A 23,683-nucleotide genomic window follows, 5' to 3' on the forward strand; every position below is an offset into this window, starting at 1 on the left:
CTCAAGAACCAGTGGAGATATCGACTTCAAATAAATATTGTTATACAGATAATAATGCAGAAAGATGCAAAAAGGGCTCTCAAGAAAATTGCATGGGTGGTTTTTTTGACATAGTAATTTGAAAAAAGGGTAAATATTTTGATTAACCCTAAATATCTCACAAACGATACCAAAGAAATATGTTTTTTGAAAAATTCCAATTAACGTTTTTTTTATAAATCAAAAAAACTGAAAAACAAAATATTATTCGCCTAGAAAATTATACGAACAAAAAATGATTTTATCTCCAAAACTATTTTATGTAACGAAAAATAACGTTTTTGACATCATTTTAAGGAATGGGAAGTTATCAGTGCGGGTTGGGTCCGAGCCGCTATATTGAAAATATACTCATGTTAAAATAACAGCTTTAATGGTCACTTATTTAAAAACTCTTTTTAGTTAATTTGATGTTAGCACCGTAGAAATAAATCAATAGTAATTGAGGTGAAGATTAAAATTGACAAAGATTTTGTTAGAAATAAAAAATGTATTTAATTTTGATTTGAAATTTGATGTGTATTTCTTAAATGTTAAGGTTTTTTTATCTTTATTCCTTAATCAAATTCCTTAAAATTAGAATGTCATTTTTAAAACGTGATTACTTAAATAATTAATTACACCTGACAAACCAAAACCATTTGACCTTTTTCCTAAGAAAGGAATAAGCAAGAAGAAGATAGTGTAGTAATCTTTACCCATTTGTCCGTTTTTTAAAACAACCAAAATGAGGGTGAGAAGAATAGTAGGTTTTGTTACCTTTTTGGTTTAATACATTAATTTAACAAAATTATTCCCTAGAAACTTCCCTACATTTTTGTCTACGCAACAACCTGCCAACCTAAACAAAAACTGTCGTACTTATTTATGTACCTATTTTAACTCCAAAACTATAAATATAGAAAATATGTTTTAAAATAGGTAAACATGCATAAATTCTCTTTTTTTCCAATTCTAACACAGTTGTTTAGAAAAAAGTCTGAAGCTACTATTAGAAGTTCAACTTAATCGGTCAATGCGTTGACTCTTTGACGTCAAATAGACTTCATTTGTAGATCTACAATAATTAAAAATCACAAAATAATTATGTAATATGCTTGAACTCTACCAATTTTAACATTCTTTCACACCCTAATATGAAAAAAAAAAATAAAAATAACGTTGGCTTAAATAAAAATTATTTTGTCTAATCGTGTGATAGTCAACATCTTAAGCATTGAAGCTTTGAACGTTGACACAAAATATTTATATGTTTTTATGACGTCACAGAGTCAACGCGTTGGCCCTTTAAGTTCATTGTTTAATTCTAGCTTTAGTCATGACTTGACTCCAATTACGAAACGACTTTAGTCCTTACAATTCAGCTTAATACACACCAACCTCCTTAATACTTACTTTTCTACATACCTACCCAACCCACCCACTACCCACATTACAATAAAAAAAAAAAATTAAAATACCTACATCGAATGTATTGCTATGGAAAAATTCAAAATATGGCAACGTAGCATTCTATTAAAACTTAAATTTGAAAACGTTGCTTTTAAATTTTCAGATTTCACAAAAATAGAAAATCTAAAACCAATTTTAAAACAATTTTCTGCTAACAAACCTAAAACACATACAACTAAATGTATTGTATATGCATACCTTCTATACATTGATAGATATGAATAAAACAAATCTCAGGTAACGTTGGCAACGACTGATTTTTGTTTACATTTGAGTAATTTATTTTATTTATTTATTTCAATATTTTTATACTTCCAGTCGCTCTTAGATTCCACACCAAATTTCCGTACACACAGCGCCCTCATGGTCCGCCTTTCGTACCAAAATTTTCTGTTCCATGATAATACTATGCAGTTTATATACAAAGAACAAATTTAAAAAATACCTACCTATGGAAAAATTCAAAATATGACAACGTAGCATTGCATCAAAACTTAAATTTGAAAACGTTGCTTTTAAATTTTCAGATTTTACAAAAATAGAATATCAAAATCAAATGAACACAATTTTCTGCTAACAAATCTAAAACACATACAACTAAATGTACGTATATGCATATCTTCTATACGTTGATAGATATGAATAAAACAAATCTCAGGTAACGTTGGCAACGACTGATTTTTGTTTACATTTGAGTAATTTATTTTATTTATTTATTTCAATATTTTTATACTTCCAGTCGCTCTTAGATTCCACACTTAATTTTCGTACAGACAGCGCCCCCATGGTCCGCCTTTCGTACCAAAATTTTGTGTTCCATGATAGTACTAAGCAAGTACTTATAAGTTGAGAAAACGGTTTGGATCAAATATGGAACACCATGCAGAAATAAACGTTAATTTTTTACAGAGATAACAGAATTCAGATATGGACCCACATCGGTTTTACGGAGGTATCCATACTTCTATACAAAATTTTTCCGCGACAGCAGTGACGAAGATTTTTCAAATGATGAGCACAAGGTAAAGAGAATCTATATATTCCAGAATCCAGAGTCTGATCAATCCGATTGAGAATTAGAAGATACTTTGTATATTAATTTGAATAGTATTATCATGAAACACAAAATTTTGATACGAAAGGCGGACCATGGGGGCGCTGCCTGTACGAAAATTAAGTGTGGAATCTAAGAGCGACTGGAAGTATAAAAATATTGAAATAAATAAATAAAATAAATTACTCAAATGTAAACAAAAATCAGTCGTTGCGAACGCTACCTGAGATTTGTTTTATTCATACTTATCAATGTATAGAAGGTATGCATGTACAATACATTTAGTTGTATGTGTTTTAGATTTGTTAGCAGAAAATTGTATTCATTTGATTTTAGATTTTCTATTTTTGTGAAATCTGAAAATTTAAAAGCAACGTTTTCAAATTTCAGTTTTGATACAATGCTACGTTGCCATATTTTGAATTTTTCCATAGCAAATACATTCGATGTAGGTATTTTTTAAATTTGTTTTTTTTTTTTTGTATTATAATGTGGGTAGTGGGTGGGTAGGTAGCAGAAAATTAAGTATTAAAGAGGTTGGTGTGTATGAAGCTGAATTGCAAGGACTTAAGTCGTTTCTTATTTAAAGTTAAGTCATGACTCAAGCTAGAATAAAACAATCAACTTAAAGGGCCAAAGCGTTGAGTCTATGACGTCATAAAAACATATAAATATTCTATTCACCGTTCACAGCGTCAATGCTTAAGATGTTGAATATCACACGATTAGACAAAATAATATTTATTATTTATTAACGTTATTTTTATTTTTTTTTTCATATAAGTGTGTCAAAGAATGTTAAAATTGGTACAGTGTAAGCATATTACATAACTATTATGTAGTTTTAATTGTAGATCTACAAATGACGTCTTTTTTACGTCAAAGAGTCAACGCGTTGACCGTTTACGTTGAACTTCTAATAGTAGCTTCAGTCTTTTTTTTTAATACTTTGCAGTGCGAAACAACTGTGTTAAAATTGGAAAAAAATGAGAATTTATGCATGCTTACCTATTTTAAAACATATTTTTGTATATTTATCCTTTTGGAGTTGAAAAAGGTACATGAATAAGTACGATAGTATGTCCTTAGGTTGGCAGGTTGTTGCGTAGATAAAAATGTAAGGAAGTTTCTAGGAAATACTTTTGTTAAATTAATGTATTAAACCAAAAAGGTAACAAAATCAGTTTAGGAAACTACTATTTTCCTCACCCTCATTTTGGTTGCTTCAAAGAACGGACAAATGACTAAAGATTACTACACTATCTTCTTCTTGCTTCTTGCGTTCTTAGGAAAAAGGGCAAATGATTTTGGCTTGTCAGGTGTAATTAATTATTTAAGTAATCAAGTTATAAAAATGACATTCTAATTTTAAGGAATTTAATTAAGGAATAAAGATCAAAAAAACCTAAACATTGAAGAAATACACATCAAATTTCATATCAAAATTAAATTCATTTTTTATTTCTAACTAAATCTTTGTCCATTTTAATTTTCACCTCAATTACTATTGATTTATTTCTATGGCGCTAACATCAAATCAACTAAAATGAGTTTTTAAATAAGTGACCATTAAAGCTGTTATTTGAACATGAATATATTTTTAATATAGCGGCTGGGGTGCAACCCACACTGATAACTTCCCATTCCAATTAATTACTTAACTGTTGGATTTTAATAAAAATTACATAAATTTAGCAAATAATATTTTCTGTGCGATAAAATTAGTTTGAAGCCAATTTTTTTAATTTTTGAAAAGGTATTTAAGTTAAAAGTACATTTTTACCAAGCTTTAGGATTGTTTTTTATATATATTTTGTACAAAGACTGTCAATTTAATTTTTCTCATAATTTTACCAGATGTCAAAAACGTTATTTTTCGTTAGATAAAATTGTTTTGGAGATGAAATCATTTTTTGTTCGTACATATAATTTTCTAGGCGAACAATATTTTGTTTTTCAGATTTTTCGATTAATAAAAAAACCTTAATTGGAATTTTTCCAAAAAATATATTTGTTTGGTATCGTTTGTGAGATATTTAGGGTTTACCAAAATATTTACCTTTTTTTTAAAATTGCTATGTCAAAAAACCACCAACACAATTTTCTTGAGAGCCCTTTCTGCATTATTGTCTGTATAAAAAAAAATATTTCCAGTCCATATCTCTGCTGGTTCTTGAGCTATGGACGACGAAAAAACTTCGGGAACGTACACACGCAAGCACAGACAACTCTCTAAAAATCTTTTATTTCGCCTCTAGGGACCTTGAAACGTCGAGAAATGTCAAAATTTTGAATTTGACAAATCGGACCCATTACAATAACTTCCTATGTTAAGTTAAAAATGTTCGCACTATTATTAGCATGGTTTAAAAATATTTGTCTCATTTGAAAATGATTAGAAAAAAATAGGGAAAACCTTAATTTTTCTAATTGGCAACCACAAAAAGTTTATATTCTAATTTTTCTTCTATTTTTTGTCCTGTGTGTTTTTTTTAACCTTTCACTGCCAATCAAACAATCGAAAAAAAAAAAAAACAAATTATACAAAATATAAATAATAAATTATAACAAAAATATATTTTTCCCTCGAACTTTCACTGAATGTGTATACATTCTTCTCTATCTTCCGTTTTTTAAATAATCTGGAAATTTATTATTTTATATTGGAATTCTCACTCATTTTTGCCCCCACCTCAATACATTCCACATGCAAAACATGTGGAACGAATTGTTTAGGAAGTCGTAAGAAGATGTCAGGTCGAGCGTTCCTTCTTCATGATAGTACTATTCAATTATATATACAAAGGAAGGTAACATTTCTCTATTCCAGATGGTACCTCCCTCAAATAGAAGTGCGAGAACTGAAAAAAACCAGAGGCGGGATGGGATTTTGGAAAAAGGTGATAACGAAACCGGAAACAGGCACAGGTGATACGATACGATACAATACTTTTTTACAGAGGAAATGTTCAAATATATAGAATAAGATAATCATGTGAAAAACTCCCGAAAAAATTGCCCATATAACAGCAATGGAACTTGAACAGTTTGTTGGAATATGCCTTTACATGTCCATCGTACAATTACCATCAACTAGGCTTTATTGGAACGAAAGCTTAGGTTACCCAAAAATTAACTCTGTAATGGCACGTAAACGGTAAATGAACAAATTATACAAACCAAAAGCAGATCAGCTATGCGGCAATTAAGCAAAAAAAAACACAGATGGGGATATCAAAATTTTGTTCTCAGTGGTAGCTCTGAGTTCAGATACGACTTTGAACTTTATACTTGGTCCCAAGGACATGTACAGTTGTACACCGTTTTGCCAAAAATTAGTACATCCAGTTTCGTTGTTGTTCGACTGCCGATAACTATTCCCGACGGATTCAACTACAAATTATTCTTTGACAACTGGTACACGTCCTTACCGCTGTTGACTTATCTGGCAAAGACAGCGTTTTTACCTTTAGGAATCATAAAACGAATTGGATTCCGGGTTATAAAGTTCCTACCGAAAAGGAATTGAAAAAACGGAAGAGGTGAAACTGTGGAAAAACTCTCGACAATTTCTGTAGTATTGACAATGTCTCGAAATCTTTGACAAGTTCTTATTTTGGAATAATCTTTAGTTATAGTTCGATTATGGCCAATTTTGTAAGCGTAAAACAACGAAATATTTTTAAAAACGGTTCAAAATTTGTGTTGCTGGCTTTAAAGCTATTTTACGGGTTTGAAAAGAAAAAGAGGAGGTGCATTGAACTCTGTGCAGAAGATTCAGATATTTGTTTGGATATCAGAGTGAACCTGCGTTATCATAGGTCTTTCATTAAATGCTGAAATACTCTGGGTATCACTATGTGCATAAAAATAGCAGTAACTCAAATGAAATCATCTTCGCTTTCTAGTCTTTTCACAAGTTTTAGCTGTAGTCAGTTACATACGTCATATGTATGTGAATAAATCGGGAAAAGCTAAAAACATGAGGTTTTAAGGTAGAATTTTGTAGGTAAGACTATTTAGCATATTCTGTTTTGTATTCACATAAAACCTGTCCAGCTTAAACTTTAAGTTAAGGTTATGACTAGTTATTTATAGCTTGTTTACAAAAAATAATCCATTGAAAATGATTGCAAAATTGATTTGAATCGGTTCTGAATCCTCAATATTTTAAAGATCTAGCCCTCAGCGACAGATTTCTGGATGTCTTTAACATGCAGCTGACAGTGTAAGCATTAAAAAAGCTAGAAATATGTGTCTTACATTCGATTTAAATTCTTACTACATTCGCGTAGTACTGTTAAGGAACGAAAATCTGAACCTCATAAAACGGGCGAATTTGGGCGCAAGAGTAAACTGTTAAAAGTTAACAATTCAGCTAGTTATTTACTTAAGCATAATCTGTTAATATATTGTTAAAAAAAGTGAGGCGAGTAACACTACGACGATGTCCTAACAACTTAATGAGCCCTATCGCTAACGAGATTTCCTTAGAAATATTTCCCACGTTTGAAAAACTGGTATCGTTCGAAATTCTCCATGAAATTTTTGCTATCGTAAACGTTTACATGGGAAATCTGTTGTCATTTCTCTAGATTTGTTCCGAATTTATTTTGATGAATGAGTCCAAATATACGACACTACACAATCTGCATTCCATAAGTCGTTTTCAACTTTTGTCACTCGTTCGTTATGTTGTCGTGTGTAAACGTCAAGTGTGTTGAACGCTTTCATTCAGCATTTTGTAAGACAAAAGAAAACGACGTCAATGAAAGAAAACGACGGTATCTCTCATTTGAAAATTGAAAATTTGCTCACGATGAAGAAATGGAATTTCGTAAAACTGCAAGTTTCCTTGTTTAGTAATTTATTTTATGGAATTTATTAGTACTTAATTTGCCATAAATAAAAACAAAATATTTTGTTCATATTTGCAGTTGAAATTAACAAATCAGAATCAGTTACAGGCCATCGTCGAGCTGATGGAAAGCAATGAGCAGCGGAATCAACAAAACATAAAAAGGAAATGGAATTCCATAGCTAAGCAGTTGGTCCTCCAGTAAGAGATGGAGATGTTTGGCAAAAGGTTTGAATCGCTTATTTTTTTAAGAATGTTTGCTTTAATCAGGTTTGGGCAAACTTTAAGTTCAAAGTGAAGAAGAAAATAATAAACAATTCAAAAGAAATAAAAGCACCTGGAGTAGGTCCAAACCAATTGCAAATTTTATCTCCGCTGGAAGATGCTGTAGCAAATTTGCTTTAGAACAAACAGTGGTTAAACCCAAATGGAAATCCAATGTGTGTATCCCAGCCCAATTTACTTCCTAAAACTTTGACGACTACATCCGGACATACATCAACTCGAACTCAGACTACAGATGCAGTATTGAATCAGGCAAATCAAATGGATTTGAGGTTTGTCATCTGCTTTCTTTTTATAATTAATTGTCCTTTTTCAAAACTTCGCACTTAAACTTCTTCATCATCATCACTATCGCTACTCGTGTTGTAATATATTTCTACACTTATCATATGAATTACTTATTTATTTATTAATAATTAAATAAAACCGTATTTGATAAATATTGAACAATGATTTTTTATTTAGACTTTAATTTGCATCGTTTAAAAATCTGCTACAAATTTGTCGTGTCGAAGAACTTATGGAATGCCACTTAAAAAACGACACGACAGAATAAACGAGATTCGTCGAAAAAACGAGACGACATGAATGATTCAATCGTCCTTAGTTATTGAATGTTCTTCATTGAAAACTCTTTAAAAGGCTTAAGTAAGATACTGGACTACCCGAACAAAGATAGACGTTATAATATTTTTTTGTAGGTCAATAGAAGAATGTGTACTATAAAAATAATATCGAAAAATTGTTAGAACGCCATAATCGCGCTAACTCTTCCTAGGCAAATTTCTATATAATTAACTCCCTTATAACCTTTCTCTTTCTATATCGAATAGCTTTTGCCTTTCCAATAAAAAGTGTCCAATATGATCGGGTTGTTTATTACGAAGTATTTAAGCGAAATAATCTTTATAAGGACATAAGGACCTTACAATCTTCGATGCACAGTTCATCTACAAGTCTAGAAAAATTAAACTTGTTAGACGACGACGACGGACGTTCGGTTTGCGACAGGGATAAGTCAAGGGAATTTTTGAAGCAGTCATCGTCACCGTGATAGTCGAGCCAATGACGACGATTAATATATTTATAGCTAATTCCTAACACAAAATTAATTACATTTCAATACAAAAATTAATTCAACCCCCAGACCTTTTGTTGCCTGAAAATAATATTACGTCCACTTTATTTTTGTATTCTACTCATCTAAGGAATTAAGCTCCTCTTTTCGATTTCGAGCTTCGATTAAGAACTCAATTCATGAAATTAAATTTTAATAAATAAAGTTTGATAACTTTTGCTGGGAGTGCGTGATTTAGAAAAAGAAGCATTTTATAAGAATCTTCAGACGAATCTAGCCACCTTTTAAATACAATCTTTTATTATATTATTCCAAAACTTCAAAATTCCAATTCGATTTAATAATTTATAGTGTAATTATTTATTTATTTAATTAATGCAAAAATTTATTAAAAATAAGAAAACACTCATTTGTTTCCATATCAATTCTTTTCTGTTTGTTTTATTTATATACTTAAACATTTACTTTATGCATCCTAAGCCTGAATATTGTTTCGTATCTCGCTGCATGCTTTTGTTTATAATTCGCTTTTGTTTTTTTGTTTGTTTTTTATATAATAATAATAATAATTTAGTCCTTAAATAGTTATAACATAACAAAAATAATAATAATTTAAAATAAAATAAAAAAAAACAAAACAAATACAAATTTTAAAAGATGGATGTGTTATTTTTTTGTTTGTTTGTTAAATATGAATAAATAATTTAACAATCCTATGTTAATTATTTTGAGCTTGGTGTATTTTTATTTAACGATGACGATCCTGAATTTGTTGGTGATGAGATTACAGGCGACCCCGCATTACTTCCTATTTTATAAACGCCATTCCTAAATAGAATAACTAGGACTGTTATATTATCTACTGAGCCACGATAATATGACTGCATGGCTAGACTCTTTGCTCCATAATCGGATTCGTGGATATGCTCTTTTATATAAGCGACAGCCTCTTCATTCGAGAATGTATCCCAAAGGCCATCTGAGGCAAGAATTAAAAATATTGGTCTAAAACAAAAAGAAATTGAATCAATTATTTAAAGAAGAATTGTCTGGGATGTGTGAACTTACTTATGATCGTTTAATTCGAATGTTAGTATATCTGGATTTGCTATGACTAGATTTTTGTCTTTTAACGGATAATCACCCAACGCTCGTGATGTGGCTAAAATACCAGCAACTCGCCACACACCTCTGAATGCAATAAATCCACCAGCATCGTGTATTCGTTTCCTTTCTCGAACCTAGACACAATTTAAGCAAAAATCAATCAATGACTTAAGAACAAGATTGTTTAATCATATTTCATACCTGTTGCGGTTTATGATCGAAAGACAGTGGTATCGCCACACCTCGTGAATCACACATCACACCTCGGGAATCGCCCACATTTGCAACAATCAGTCTGGTGCCCTGGATTATGGCAATCAGTGCTGTTGTTCCAGCGATATTTGTCTTTATTTAAAGAAGAAAAAGAGATAAAAGTTTAAAGCTTTTGTGGAACGAACAATCTTTTTTTAAAAAAAAACTAGTCTTACCGATTTCTTAGCTGCTTCTACAAGTTTGTAATCAGCCGCGAGTACCTCGTCGGTGATCATTTTACCGAAATTGATTTTACCATTTTCAATGTAACACTTTGCATCGAAACTGGTTGGCGGAGCTGGTTTGCTTCCAGAATTGTTCGAATTATTGCTGATGTTAAAGAGGTTGTCTTTGCCTCCCAATGGACGAATCAAGGAGTTTAGTTTCGATGTAAATACATCTGTTGGTTGGGTGTTATTTTGCTTTGGCGACGAGCAGTCATCTGTGGTACTGTGGATGATAGAAAAGAATACGTTAAATTTGAAAATCTATGTAGGGCCAAAGTTCAATCGAGTGTATTCAAAGATTCAAGATGTAAACAAAATAATCATTCTCACTTGAAAATGCTCATAGAATTCAGGTAGGTACTTGAAAACGATCAATTTCGTCTGCCAAAATGGAATGAGGAACCAATTCAATTGTGTTTTTAGACAATATACATATCACGGACAGCCTTTGATTTTTCAATCAATACAAAACCAATTATTTGTTTTTAATGTCCTTTGTATTTTCAAAGAAATTGAACATTGATTATTTTAAGATTTTTAAAAACACGTTTCAGTGTTTTCAATTAAAAATATTTTAATTGTACGTACGTCGCATTAGGCGATGTATACTATGTATGAACGTAAGTTTAATATTTAGAGCATGTCAAGTGCATACAATGGCGTATCCGTATTTATTTTTGTTTGTTTTTAAAACTAATAACTCAACTTGCCGCATATTTTCAAGTTGCAATGGAAAAAAAATAGAGAAAATTAAAACAATAACACTTCATACCAACATTCACTTTCAACTACCAAATCCCAGCAGCAGCAGCAGAGGGGCAATTAAATTTTCATTTCAAACTTGGATTGTGGCCAAAAAGAGTGAAGTGAGTATTTTTTATTTTTTTTTTAAATTCTACCATTCAGGCAAACGAATATCGATTGGTATTGTGATATGGGGAGGAAGCAGGTGACATGGAAGAAGCTTTAACCATCAGTAAAAAAGACATCAAAACTGAAATCAAACGATGCATAAGGACAACAAACCGATGTGATGATGATGGTGGCTTTTGAATATCCTCAACAATGTATTTATAGCCATTCACCTCGTTGTTGAACAAATTTTTGAAAAATATTTTTGCCTCATCCTCTTTTTGAAGGTCAACAAGGGGTAAGATGTGCAAGTGGCTGTACATTATAGAATATGTATACATATAGAAACTATAATAACAAAATGACTAAGAAAAGAGGTTTGTTGTTTGTTATGACTGGAAAAACAACATAGTCATAGTGTATTGTCTGAGAGGAAATGGTGACTCAAAAATGAGGATGTACGAAAAGACTTTTTTGGTTTAACTTAGAATATAGGGTGTTTCTGAAATGAAATTAGGAACTTGAATTCTTTCGTTTTAAAATACTAACCAATTAGGTATTAGCATTAACCTTCCAAAGAAGTTTAAAGAATTTAAGACCAATCCTTTCCCTCTGGTGGAAAGAATACAAATTTTGTTCAGGTTAAATTGTAAAAGAACGGGTCTGTAAATTTTTTTTTCGGATACTTCATAGAACCAAAAAAGTAATGACTGTAGGATGTTTCCAAAAACTAATCTTTTAGCATGTTTTTAAAGAAAGAGATTTTTCAATTAAGGATGTTTGTAGGATATTTGTATACAAAATTTAAAAGGCAATAAAATGAACTTTTCATAACTTTGGCATTTTCTAAATATTGTTATTTTGTACGTCTTCGTTTAGGGAATATTTGTCTTTTTGAACAAAAGTTTTGAGCTGTCATGTATGTCGTCGTCCGGAACCGTGCTCCTTGTAAAGAACATTGGGCGCACTCACAAAGCTAGTGACTACGTAGTCAAAATTCAACTAGCTTTGTGAATGCAAAATTGCACTACAAAGCTAGTCAATCCGGAACTGTCATTTTAATGACAAATACAAATATACAAAATAGGAACATTTGTTTTTTATAAATGCAATAAAACCAAATAGATGATATAATATAATTGATTTATACTTGTATTTAAATACCGAAAGATTAATTTCAATTTGAATTCTTGTGTCCTTGCCGAACAGCTGATTGTGAAACTATAAAACCAGTTTGGACTAATGGCTGAATCACAAACACGCTTCAGCTTCGGCTTCGCCTGACGTTTAAAAGTTCAGCTAAAGGAATTCAATGCATTCTATCACAATGAAGCTTCGACCTCACGTTTCGTTTGACAATCGTAAGGAAAAGAACGTAATGTGACTCCAAACGGAAGCTCTAGTTCAATTATCTGAACATTTGCTTTGACAGCTCAACAGCTATAAACAAAATGTCAACAAACAAAATATTTGATCTTTGCAGGGATGAAATAATCAAAATGTCATTCAAAGCAACCTTGAAGCAGGCCCACCGAAGGGCACGTAGACGAAGCCGAAGCTGAAGCGTTTGTGATTCAGCCATAACTTTGTAGCCGATGTAGTAGATTTAGCCAATCAGAATCTCTTGACTACTTCGCCACTAGCTTTGTGATTGCGACCACAGTTTTTGGACCCTCCAAAGACAGCAGATACTCGTAAGTCACTTAAATATCGCAATTTTTACGTAAACAAATTAAAGAATACAAGCATTAATTGTAGCCTCTTCAAAAGCCCACAACAAAAATTGATTTTGAAGTAAATTTTCTGACATTTAAATTTAAGAGCTGTTTTAAATTTTAAATGTTATTTTAAAATCATTGGATCTCTCAAATATTTTCATTTCCACCATGATTAGGTAACAGTTTCCACACGAAATTTGTGTTTCGGAAAATTTAAACTGTAATTGCTTAACTTTTAAAACTCCTAAATGCAATATAATCTTAAGAGAGATATGGTTTTTGTTTAGTTCAATAAAAATAAAATTTTTTTCGGTAACATTGGCATGGCATTAAAATAAATTTGGAAGCGTTTATGAACAAATATCCGTTCTTATGGTAAGTGTGTGATCCCAGCTTCTTGACTAAAAGTCTGAATCCCGCCTTGCACTACTTCACACTACCTTATCGACATCTCTCGCGACTTTACGTTGGTGATAAATTTCATTTTTTTTAGCAAACAAGTCTTTTGTGTAAATTTGTTCAAGTTTATATTTTGAGCAGTCAATTGTTCGCCGCTATGAACTCAGTGCACATTGAATAGTTTGGTAGATAGTGGCTTCACCTCGGAAAGAACGATAGTAAGCTCGAAATTCGTTTAAACTTTAGTTTTGGTGTACCTTTTGTGAAAATTCTCATAAGATCTCATGACAACGTAATTAGTTTTTGAAGAAAATCTGTTTTTCTCAAGTATGTTCTTTTTTAGGTCTAAAGATGTTAATGAATCGAATCGAGATTTCGATCCAGGTATATGGTGGCACTGAATCGAGGAATCGAATTCAAATGGAATCGAAATGACATTTGGGTTGTATTTGTGTGCGTACTGCTACGTGAATAACTTTCAAATTTTATAACAACGCTCTCAACACAAAGACGAGCGCCAAATTAAATTCAGCTTAGAACCAAAAATACTCCATTTAAATGGAGCTAAATCCTGATTCAATTCGGATTCAATTCTCCTTGTAAACGCGGTAAGAATGTCTGCAGTAAACAATGGCTGCATTCAATCTCGTGTTGGATAGGGTATCTTGGATATGTGGATTTTTAGATACCTTGTTGAACGAGTTGGATAGCTGTATTGAGACAGCTATCAAAAAATAAAAACAACTTTCAGCTGTTCACAAAAAGTAGAGAAACATTTAAGCTTCAAAATTGTTCCAAGATAAAACATTTAATGGATAATTCAACTGATTCGTCGGACTATGAGGACTATTATGAAGTGACAATATCTAGATATAGTTTGGAAGAATTTCAATCTCATTTCCGAATGAGCAGAAGTTGCAACTTCAACTAAAATTTTGTGTCAAAAATCTGAAATCAATTTTCAAGTTTCTTGAAATTCAACCATGTGTTGATGTTCTGTCATATTCCTACATACCCCAGAAATTATTGGATACCTTTGGATTCCTTTTTTGATATCTCAGCTGTTTTTGATCAGATGTTATTTTACACGTCTACCCTATCTGTCTGAGATTGAACGCAGCCAACAAGGTCTGACTTAGTCCGATTTGTATGTAAACAGAGTTAATAAACGTCAGAGAAAAATGGCTGCCAAACAAATTTTGTTGAACTTGATTTTTGATGATATAAACAAGAATTTAAATTATTATCATAAAAAAATTAACAAAATGTTTGCCATTACTTTCATTCTTTACGAGTCAGTGTCACTTCATCCTTCTTGTAAAAAGTATTTTTATAATTCCCGCTCTTTCTGCAGCCAAACAAATTCAGCTGCACAATATGCCCTATGATGCTGACGACAGTCTGACGTTTATGAACTGTAGGTACTGCAGGTTGACTAGGTTAGTTCGATCGAAAATCTGACTATGAATGCAGATAACGCAGTTCTTAGTTAGGCTGACGTTTATGAATACACCCTGTGTCTATTATATTGCCAATAGATGTTTATTCAAAGGGAAGACCTAATATCCAAAATGCATATTTTAAATATTAGGTCTTTTCTTTCTAAAATTACCTTAGTGATTTCCTCAGACTATCTCTTCGACGTACCGAAGCTGATGTGTCGTTTTCTTTATTATTTTCATCCTTTCGACTTGACTTTCTTTTCAAATAAGGGCTATTTTCATAGTCACTTGTATTGTTGCCATTATTTACTGTAAGTTGATCTCCCACAGATCCTGCGCCACCACCTTTTAAAAGTGCAGCTGTTTCAGTGATTTTATGATAAATATTCTTCACTAAAATATCTTTAGCAAAATCAGCAGCAAATTCACCACCATGACCATCAAAGACTGCGAAAAATGATATTCCCGTATCGTTGTTTACATTTTCCTCAATGATAAATCTGAAAAGAAAAAAATACTAACATTACTATTTAATACTTTTATTGTAAATTGAAGATATTGGTTGTAAATATAAAAAATCTCAGGTTTACAACATGACCTTTGGCCGAGATTGTTTTCTTGTGATAACATGAAGCAACTTTGGTCGATAAGACTATCAGACACATACTTCAATTAAGCTTGATAATAAATATGAAATACACTAAAATATATTGGAATCTTCATTGATTTTAAAATAAAAAATGTTAGTAACTCCTTAATTGACTCAATTTGATTAAGATAAGATAAAAATATCATTTAATTTGGTTATGTCATTTGATTAGAGTTAAATTTACTTCAGTCGATTGCGAGATACTCGTTCATTTCCGAGAGGTGCAATTGAAATTAGACAACGGAAGAAAAAGTGGTTACTTTGTATCTTACTTTCAATTTTTAATCACATTGCGTTATTAAACTTAGTCATTTCTCAATTTATTTAAACCAATTTGTTTACTTAAGTGGAATTAAACAATACATTAAATACTCCTACAGTATGATGTCAATGTAAAGGGGCAGGGTTGGAGGTGGTATGATTAACACCAAATAAAAATACTGAATGGAACAAATAAGCAATTAAAAATAAACATAAATGCTAATTCGACCCGAAAGACACAAATTGAACAATTGATCCACCCAGTGACATAGTAAACAAGAGGATTAATATACATACAGCTATGGCCAAAATAATAGGAACAACACTTAATTTTCGGAAATTATTTCTTTAGCACTTTCATAAGGTAACAAATTTTTAATTTGATCAATTTTTTTAAATTTAATGGTGAATATTTTGTTGTAAATTTTAAAAAGTAATATTGGTTGTCAATAAATTTCGGGTCTATTGGATGCACATTTAAAAAAAAGGGAACAATACAGTTTGACAAAAATGGCAATCAATTCTATTTGTTGATAGACTATATTTGATACTTAGTTGAAAGACCTTTATTTTAATTGTAATAAAATTAATTTTATTTTACAATTAGTCATTCAGGTATTACAATTTTTCGATTTTTTCACAATTTTTCTTAGCACATTTCAATTACAATTGCATCTTGTACTCAACGAAATAGTTCTTATTGAGAAAGAAATAAATGTTATTCCTTTGAAATCAAAGCCTAGTTATTGAAATTATAAACTTTCCAATGTAGTGGAAACGCTGATTAATTATCAGCTCAAGGTCCATCTCACCGTAAAGTAAGATTTTTGAACTTGATATTACGAAGAAATTTATTAAATTCTTGTATTTGGCTTCAAAAAGCGTGATTTCGTAATTATCGAATTCTTAAATCGTTGGATTAGAAAACTTTCTTTCGAAAGCTCAATACAATGTGTTTTGAATTAAGTCCTCCTCAACAAAAACGACCCTCTAACCTGCTCCACTTGCAACACCCGCCTTGATCTAAAACATATTGTGGTACATTGTCTGTTGACGCAGCCCTTACCTAAAAAAAATTTTCAAAAATATTCCCGTATATTAAATCCTCAAAAATATCAGCTTAACTACAATAGCTGGTGTGCCCCTTGTCCTCCATTCTCTTCCCCATTTTTTAACTGGTCCGCTCCCCACAACTTTCAAATTAAATATGTATTTTCGCTGATGATAGTACTCTTAGGTTTTTATATTCGTTTCAAGAAGGAACTACAAAATATGATAAGGTCATTTAATTCCGGCCTTCACAGCATTATACAAATTGGAATAAGAAACCGGTTGGAATGCTTCGGGAACTTAATGCTGTCTTGTATCGTTGAAGCTAGATATATCCCCTTTGCAAATTTCTATAAGTGACACATTGATCAATAAAACGTATTTTCTCGATATTCTCGGTATGTGTATCAACAATTACCTCTTGTGAAACGATTTGAAGCAATTTTTTCCTTCTTCTGATCTAGCTACAACTTACAAATCCTATATACGTCCAAAACTTAAAAATAACTCACATCTCTGGACTGGCCCTCCAGAAACTTATTTAACATTTATTGACATTTCCCACTCGAACTTCGTACTATTATTGGACAGCTGGATTTGTCTCCCTAAACAGTTTAACAGTAATATTTGCGCTTTTTTGGGAAAGATCACCAGTTTACCATTGGCTGAGTTCAACCTCGTGTTGCATAGGGTATATTGGATAGGTGGATTTTTAGATACCTCATTGAACGAGTTGAATAGCTGTATTGAGATAGCTGTCAAACAATAAAAACAACTTTCAGCTGTTCACAAAAAGCAGAGAAACATTTGAGCTTCGTAGTGAAATACCTAGATATAATTTGGAAGAAATTCCGAATGAGCAGAAGTTGCAACTTCAACTAACATTTTGTGTCTTTTTGTTTACTAACAAATACAAAGAGCTGAAATTTAATTTCTGGAAATTCAACCATGTGTTGATTAAGCTGTTCTGTGAGATACCTACATATCCCAGAAATTCTTGGACAACTTTGAATTCCTTTTTTGACATCTCAGCTTTTTTTGAACAGCTGTTGTTTTACACGTAAAACACTAACAAAAAGGTATCTGGATACCCTATCTGTCTGAGATTGAACGCAGTCATTGAGTCAAACTTCGGTTTTACTGGGAACTGCACATATTCGTTCCTTAGACGTACTACACAAACTTCCAAATGGCCAGGTTTACACGACATAAGGGACTTAAAAGTAAGGCAAGGTTCTTGGCCAGCTCCAAAAAAGTTACCTTGCTATTTAGGCAACTTTAATGGAAAGTCAATTCAACTTATGTCAAAAGGACAGTTGATCATGTTTTTCATTCAACTGAAAGCTTAACTTTATTACTCTGTGATTAATTTATTTTCTATCTAATTCTATTTTACATAGAACATGTAAAGGAGTTAATTGTTAAATTGGTAAAGGAATAAGTAAAATGATTTTAAAATATAAAATACAAGTGGAGATGGACTTGAAGCTGGGCTTATAAGTTTTTTTGTAGACTACTATCTTTTTAGTAGTTTTATCAAGACAAACTAAAAGAAGAGGTCAGTGAAGTAAAGTTCCAAATTTGAAGTTTGTGACACTTTATCAACTACGAGTAACTAGTTGTCTTCGTAAAAATGTACGTTCAAAGAAAGTACGAGCAGCAGAAAGTACGAGCTACAAATAAAGTCTCTTATGTTGTTTGAACCTGCCCAATAAAAATCCTACACCGACGACGCTTCCATTTTAAGCCCTCCTTTTTTTCTTTATAAATAAACATTTCAATCATTTCTAATTGTAATTGAATAAAAAATCGATTTGAAATGAGAAGCAATAGGGCAGTTAATAAGGAAGGGATTTAGGATAGAGGATAGGTTAGGAGGATTCAATGACCACCCCATAAGGGTAGGCCAGAACTAGGATGTGATAAGGGAGTATGGGAGTTGGGATAGAATGTCCACTACGAAGGCGATGGCATGCTCGCGATGCTCGGCTAAGCTCGCCGGATGAGGGGGGATCTTACCTACGTAGATGGACCTTACCTCTTTCCAAAACTTAAATTTCATGCCATTACTAAAAAAAAACTTAAACGATCCCAAAGCATTACAATACCACATAACTCTAAAAGAACAATAACTTATACCGACTTGCAAACTACAACCAAAACAGGACTTCCAAACTAGTACTACACGTAAAGACCAACAAACACAGGACAACCTACACACCGCCACCAGACACAAAACTATCGACGCACTACGACCGACACACCATCACCGGGCACACTATCACCAGACAACATTACATTCACGCTCGACCTGACACACTATCACCAGATAACACGACATTCACGCCGGACCTGACACACCTCGGGTTGCAGCATGGCCGTACCCACCCAACCTGGAGTTTGACTGGCCTTATCTTTCGAGTTCCCCTCTAGTCTGTGAAGCTGAAGTTTACGTTGTAGGACCCGGTTTACTGAAGAGCATTATCCAGCCCTACCACACCTCCTCTGAAAATTGTAATCAGCACTCCATAACAACTAAATACTGAACCCCAAAAGTTGATGAAAATAAAAAAAACGCAACAAATCGACTACACTGTAACGTGACTTACTTACAGTTCAAAATTGTAATAGGTTTAATTAAGTTCTTGAGGGAAAAAACTTTAAAATTACAGTCAAGGTATATAAATGATTTCTTTATTAATTTAAAAAAGTACATCATACAAATATTTTGTAGTTTCACGAAAATAATATTTAATTACATTTTAGGCTAATGAATACGGGACAAAATTAATCACTTCTGCCTTTTGTAATTACTTTTGTTTTCAACCACATATGTAATTAAATTGCAAGTAATTGACGCAGTTGAAATTCTTTAACTACTTTATAATTAATTGAAAAAGTTAAAGTAATTGAATTTGTTTGTAATCTAATCATATTTATTCAACTCTGTTGTGTACTAATAAAATTTTAAATATTATATATAAAATTATTAATATTTATACTGAAACTTATAAAAGTATTTCTATTATTTTGACCATAGCTGTAGATGTAAAAGAAAGTATTTTGTTTTTAATTTACAATTTCAACTAAAGTAGGTAAATTAATTTATACACCCAAATAAATTGCAATTTAAATGTGAAATCTTAATTTTGGATTCAACTTTCACATTATTACAAGGTCTTCGATTCGAAATGAAAGACGTAAAAATAAAATGCAACCCCATGTCTACATCATCCCATTTCTGTCGACTGCAGCGCCATCATTGCCATTCGACAGCCAGTTACAGCAGAACAACAAACCACATCAAAAAGATAAATTTATATCTACTTATATTTACTTGATTCCAATTTGGGGGAAAAAAAGATAAAATATATAAATTCCCTTGGAAAATACAAAAATAAAAACAAACAACTGGTCATGGACGTCAATTTGGGGAAAGATAAAAAGAAAGATTCATATTCATTCATTAGCAAAGTTCGACATCGGATTGAGGTTATGCTCGTCCCTAGATTCGCCTTCGAGTGCATTGCAATTAAAGTTTTAAAAACTTTTTCTCCGAGTTAATTTCTTTTTATTTTAGTCAACGTAAATCCCTTTATTAAGAAATACTTTTACTATGGAGGTACAACTCATTAATTGCTTATTTATGTTAACTTATTTTGTAATTATTGAGTTTAAGTCAATTAAATATGTAATTTTGTCCATCATTTGTAAGTATTAATTGAGAGATAATCATGAGTTTATTTGTTGTTTATAGTTGCATGCAATTAAGAAAGCTTGTTACATTTGATATAATAATGATTTATATATAAAAAAATAAACTTTGAAATGAAAAATATGGAAATGCATTTGAATATCAATCACATTGCAGTCACACTCATTACAGTAGGTCAGTGACTTTGAATTACCGACGCCGGCGGTCTGTTTATTTTCATTTTTATGGGAGATCTTCAATTTGTTTAATGTAAACACCATCATCATTATTATGACTGATGTTTTTTTATAAACAAAGTAAACAATTCTGAGCATTTTAAATTGAGACCGTATATATTATTATATGTGGAATAATTGTGGATTGAGGTTGGATTGGAGCATGGGCATGGCGCAGTACGTATAATTTGAATGCGCTTTAGACACAAAAATGAGCAATCTGGCAAAAATAAATTTAAATTTGCAAAACGTTTTTATTTCAGTTTTTGAACAATTTCAAACTTCATTAGATATGTTTTGGTTTTAAAAAAAATTGAAGTACTTTAAGGTACAGTGAGTTTTTTTGTGTCTTACCATAAAAACACTTTGCTTTTCACTTTAGACTTTAAAAAAGTTAACAACCAATTTTTCTTTAAAATATTTTGTATTTAATAATTTCAATATATATGTATAAATGGATGTAATTTTTTTTTATTAAAATAGCAAATTAAAATATATATATAAAATATATAAAGAATACGACAACTCAAAAAAATAATACTTCATTAATATTCGTTTTTTTACATATTTTTTAACTTTTTAATTTTTATATTTTGCTGGATACCTTTGATTGGATAAAACTCCGTCCAGTCACTTGGGGATATTTTTTATTTTTGTTCCATTCTCCATGAAGCCGTTGCTTTAGTGCACTTAATGACGAGACAGGGTTTTCGCAAACTCCACGGTCCAATTCATTCCACATTCCATTGGATGTTTGGATAACTTTTGGACAGCTATACAGAAGCCATTCCCTTACAATATGCGCCTTGTGGTTCGGGTCATTGTCCTGGTAAAATTTGAAATTCCTTAAAATGCCCATTTTTTCACTACGTTGCCTAAAATTTTCTTTTAGGATCCTCAAATAGTATTCCTTATTCAATATACCGTCGATGAATGGTAAATTTCCCATGCCTCTTGCCGAAATGTACCCCCAAACCATATTGTGTCCGCCTCCATGTTTCACTGTTGGCTTGTGTTCCTGCTTTTAAGCTCTTCATTTGGCTTGCGCCACACCATAACTCTTCTATCCGGTTCAAAGAGGTTGTACTTACTCTCGTCAGCAAGTTGCATCCTTATTTTTGTGGTCCCTTGCAAATTTGATCCGAATTTGCCTGTTGCGCATATTGATAAAGGGTTTTTTTGGCCGTTGCTTTAGTGCACTTAATGACGAGACAGGGTTTTCGCAAACTCCACGGTCCAATTCATTCCACATTCCATTGGATGTTTGGATAACTTTTGGACAGCTATACAGAAGCCATTCCCTTACAATATGCGCCTTGTGGTTCGGGTCATTGTCCTGGTAAAATTTGAAATTCCTTAAAATGCCCATTTTTTCACTACGTTGCCTAAAATTTTCTTTTAGGATCCTCAAATAGTATTCCTTATTCAATATACCGTCGATGAATGGTAAATTTCCCATGCCTCTTGCCGAAATGTACCCCCAAACCATATTGTGTCCGCCTCCATGTTTCACTGTTGGCTTGTGTTCCTGCTTTTAAGCTCTTCATTTGGCTTGCGCCACACCATAACTCTTCTATCCGGTTCAAAGAGGTTGTACTTACTCTCGTCAGCAAGTTGCATCCTTATTTTTGTGGTCCCTTGCAAATTTGATCCGAATTTGCCTGTTGCGCATATTGATAAAGGGTTTTTTTGGGCAACAAGACCATTGTAGCCATTTGTCTGTACGGTCGTTTAGACATATACTATCATTTTGCGTTCCATTAACACTTCTTTCACAGTTTTTGGTGCACTTAAACAAGCATTTTCTTTAATTTTTCTTACTATAAGCCGTTCTTCTTTCGTTGTTAAATTTTTTGGTTGCCCCATCTGCTTGTTTAGTTCGATCCTTCCTTCTCTTTTATACCCCCGAACAATATCATCGAGTGTTTGGCTTCATGTCTAAAATATCAGCAATTTATTTGTATGTTTCACGGCACTTTTGAATAGACAAACTGTTAATAGGAGTAAATGTCATACTCAGCAAAGAAAACAAAAAAACGAATATTAATGAAGCGCCTACATGTGTCCTTTTTGCGTTGTTTATCGTATATCTTAATGCAGTTAAGTGATTACACCATTTTTTAATGAAATATTTAGGGAATAATATACTTATTTATAAAATAACTAAATAATAAACATAAATTCAACTTTTACTAAAAATGCGATCTGCAGGTTATGGTGTTGCTTTGACTCTGGCTTACTTTTTAAATGGTATATATTATAACATAAATTTACGTATAACTAACCTTTAGTTAGTTTTAAGCAGTATTCACATGAGCGCAACCAACGAACGACGAATAAATTACAAAATGTAAGTTTATATACGTTTGAAGACATATTTCCACACAAATTCTTAATAAACCGATAGCAATATAGTTTCTATTTGATTTATGATGCATACTTTTACTTTTCAATATCATATATTAATAAATTTAAGAAAACAAATTTATTCGTCGAGAAAAAAAATGTATGTGAACTACAACTACTACTACGAACTGTCAAACTGTATTCGCGTACCACATTATTCACACCCGCAACGCAATTGGTAACGCCAATTTGACTTTCATCAATGGTGACGCCGCGGGTCTCATGGACCGGGTTTTTCAACTCAAGATTTTTCGAAATGTGTTACTAATATTTCGGATTTTTTAAATATATGCTCCTTGACAATAAAACAATGATATTAAATCAACAGAAGCTCTTTTATTACAACACACAAATTCAACGAAAAACAATAACTGAGAAGAAATGTATTCGCATTTTTCGCACACCCGGTCTCTCCGACCAGTAGGTCGAGATTGGCGGGATAGCCTAAAAAATCATTCTTGGTTTGGTTCATTCGCGACGAATTAAAAACTCTCATGTGAAAGAAATGTCAAAATCGATGAATGTTCGTTCGTTCGTTGGTCGTGCTCATGTGAATATTGCTTTATGTGTCAACGAAGGTAAAGTTTTTCCTGGTTCAGACGACATAAGGGACTTGTAAAGTAA

General features: G+C 32.0%; 1 protein-coding gene across 2 annotated transcripts in view; it reads right to left on the reverse strand.

The window, feature by feature from the left end:
• Positions 1-9,097: 9,097 nt before the first annotated feature.
• The window catches only part of LOC129948841 (protein phosphatase 1L), a 41,231-nt gene continuing 26,645 nt past the window's right edge, over positions 9,098-23,683 (reverse strand). For both annotated transcript variants that reach the window (XM_056059940.1, XM_056059939.1), the window contains 5 exons: positions 14,934-15,263; positions 10,302-10,575; positions 10,075-10,218; positions 9,835-10,007; positions 9,098-9,771 (listed from right to left, as the gene is read on the reverse strand). In XM_056059940.1, coding sequence (XP_055915915.1) covers positions 9,489-9,771; positions 9,835-10,007; positions 10,075-10,218; positions 10,302-10,575; positions 14,934-15,263 — 1,204 coding nt within the window. In that variant the 3' untranslated portion in view covers positions 9,098-9,488. The remainder of the gene's footprint in view (positions 9,772-9,834; positions 10,008-10,074; positions 10,219-10,301; positions 10,576-14,933; positions 15,264-23,683) is intronic.

This window comes from Eupeodes corollae, chromosome 3, assembly GCF_945859685.1.
Source record: "Eupeodes corollae chromosome 3, idEupCoro1.1, whole genome shotgun sequence".
In the NCBI taxonomy this organism is placed as follows: Eukaryota; Metazoa; Arthropoda; class Insecta; order Diptera; family Syrphidae; genus Eupeodes; species Eupeodes corollae.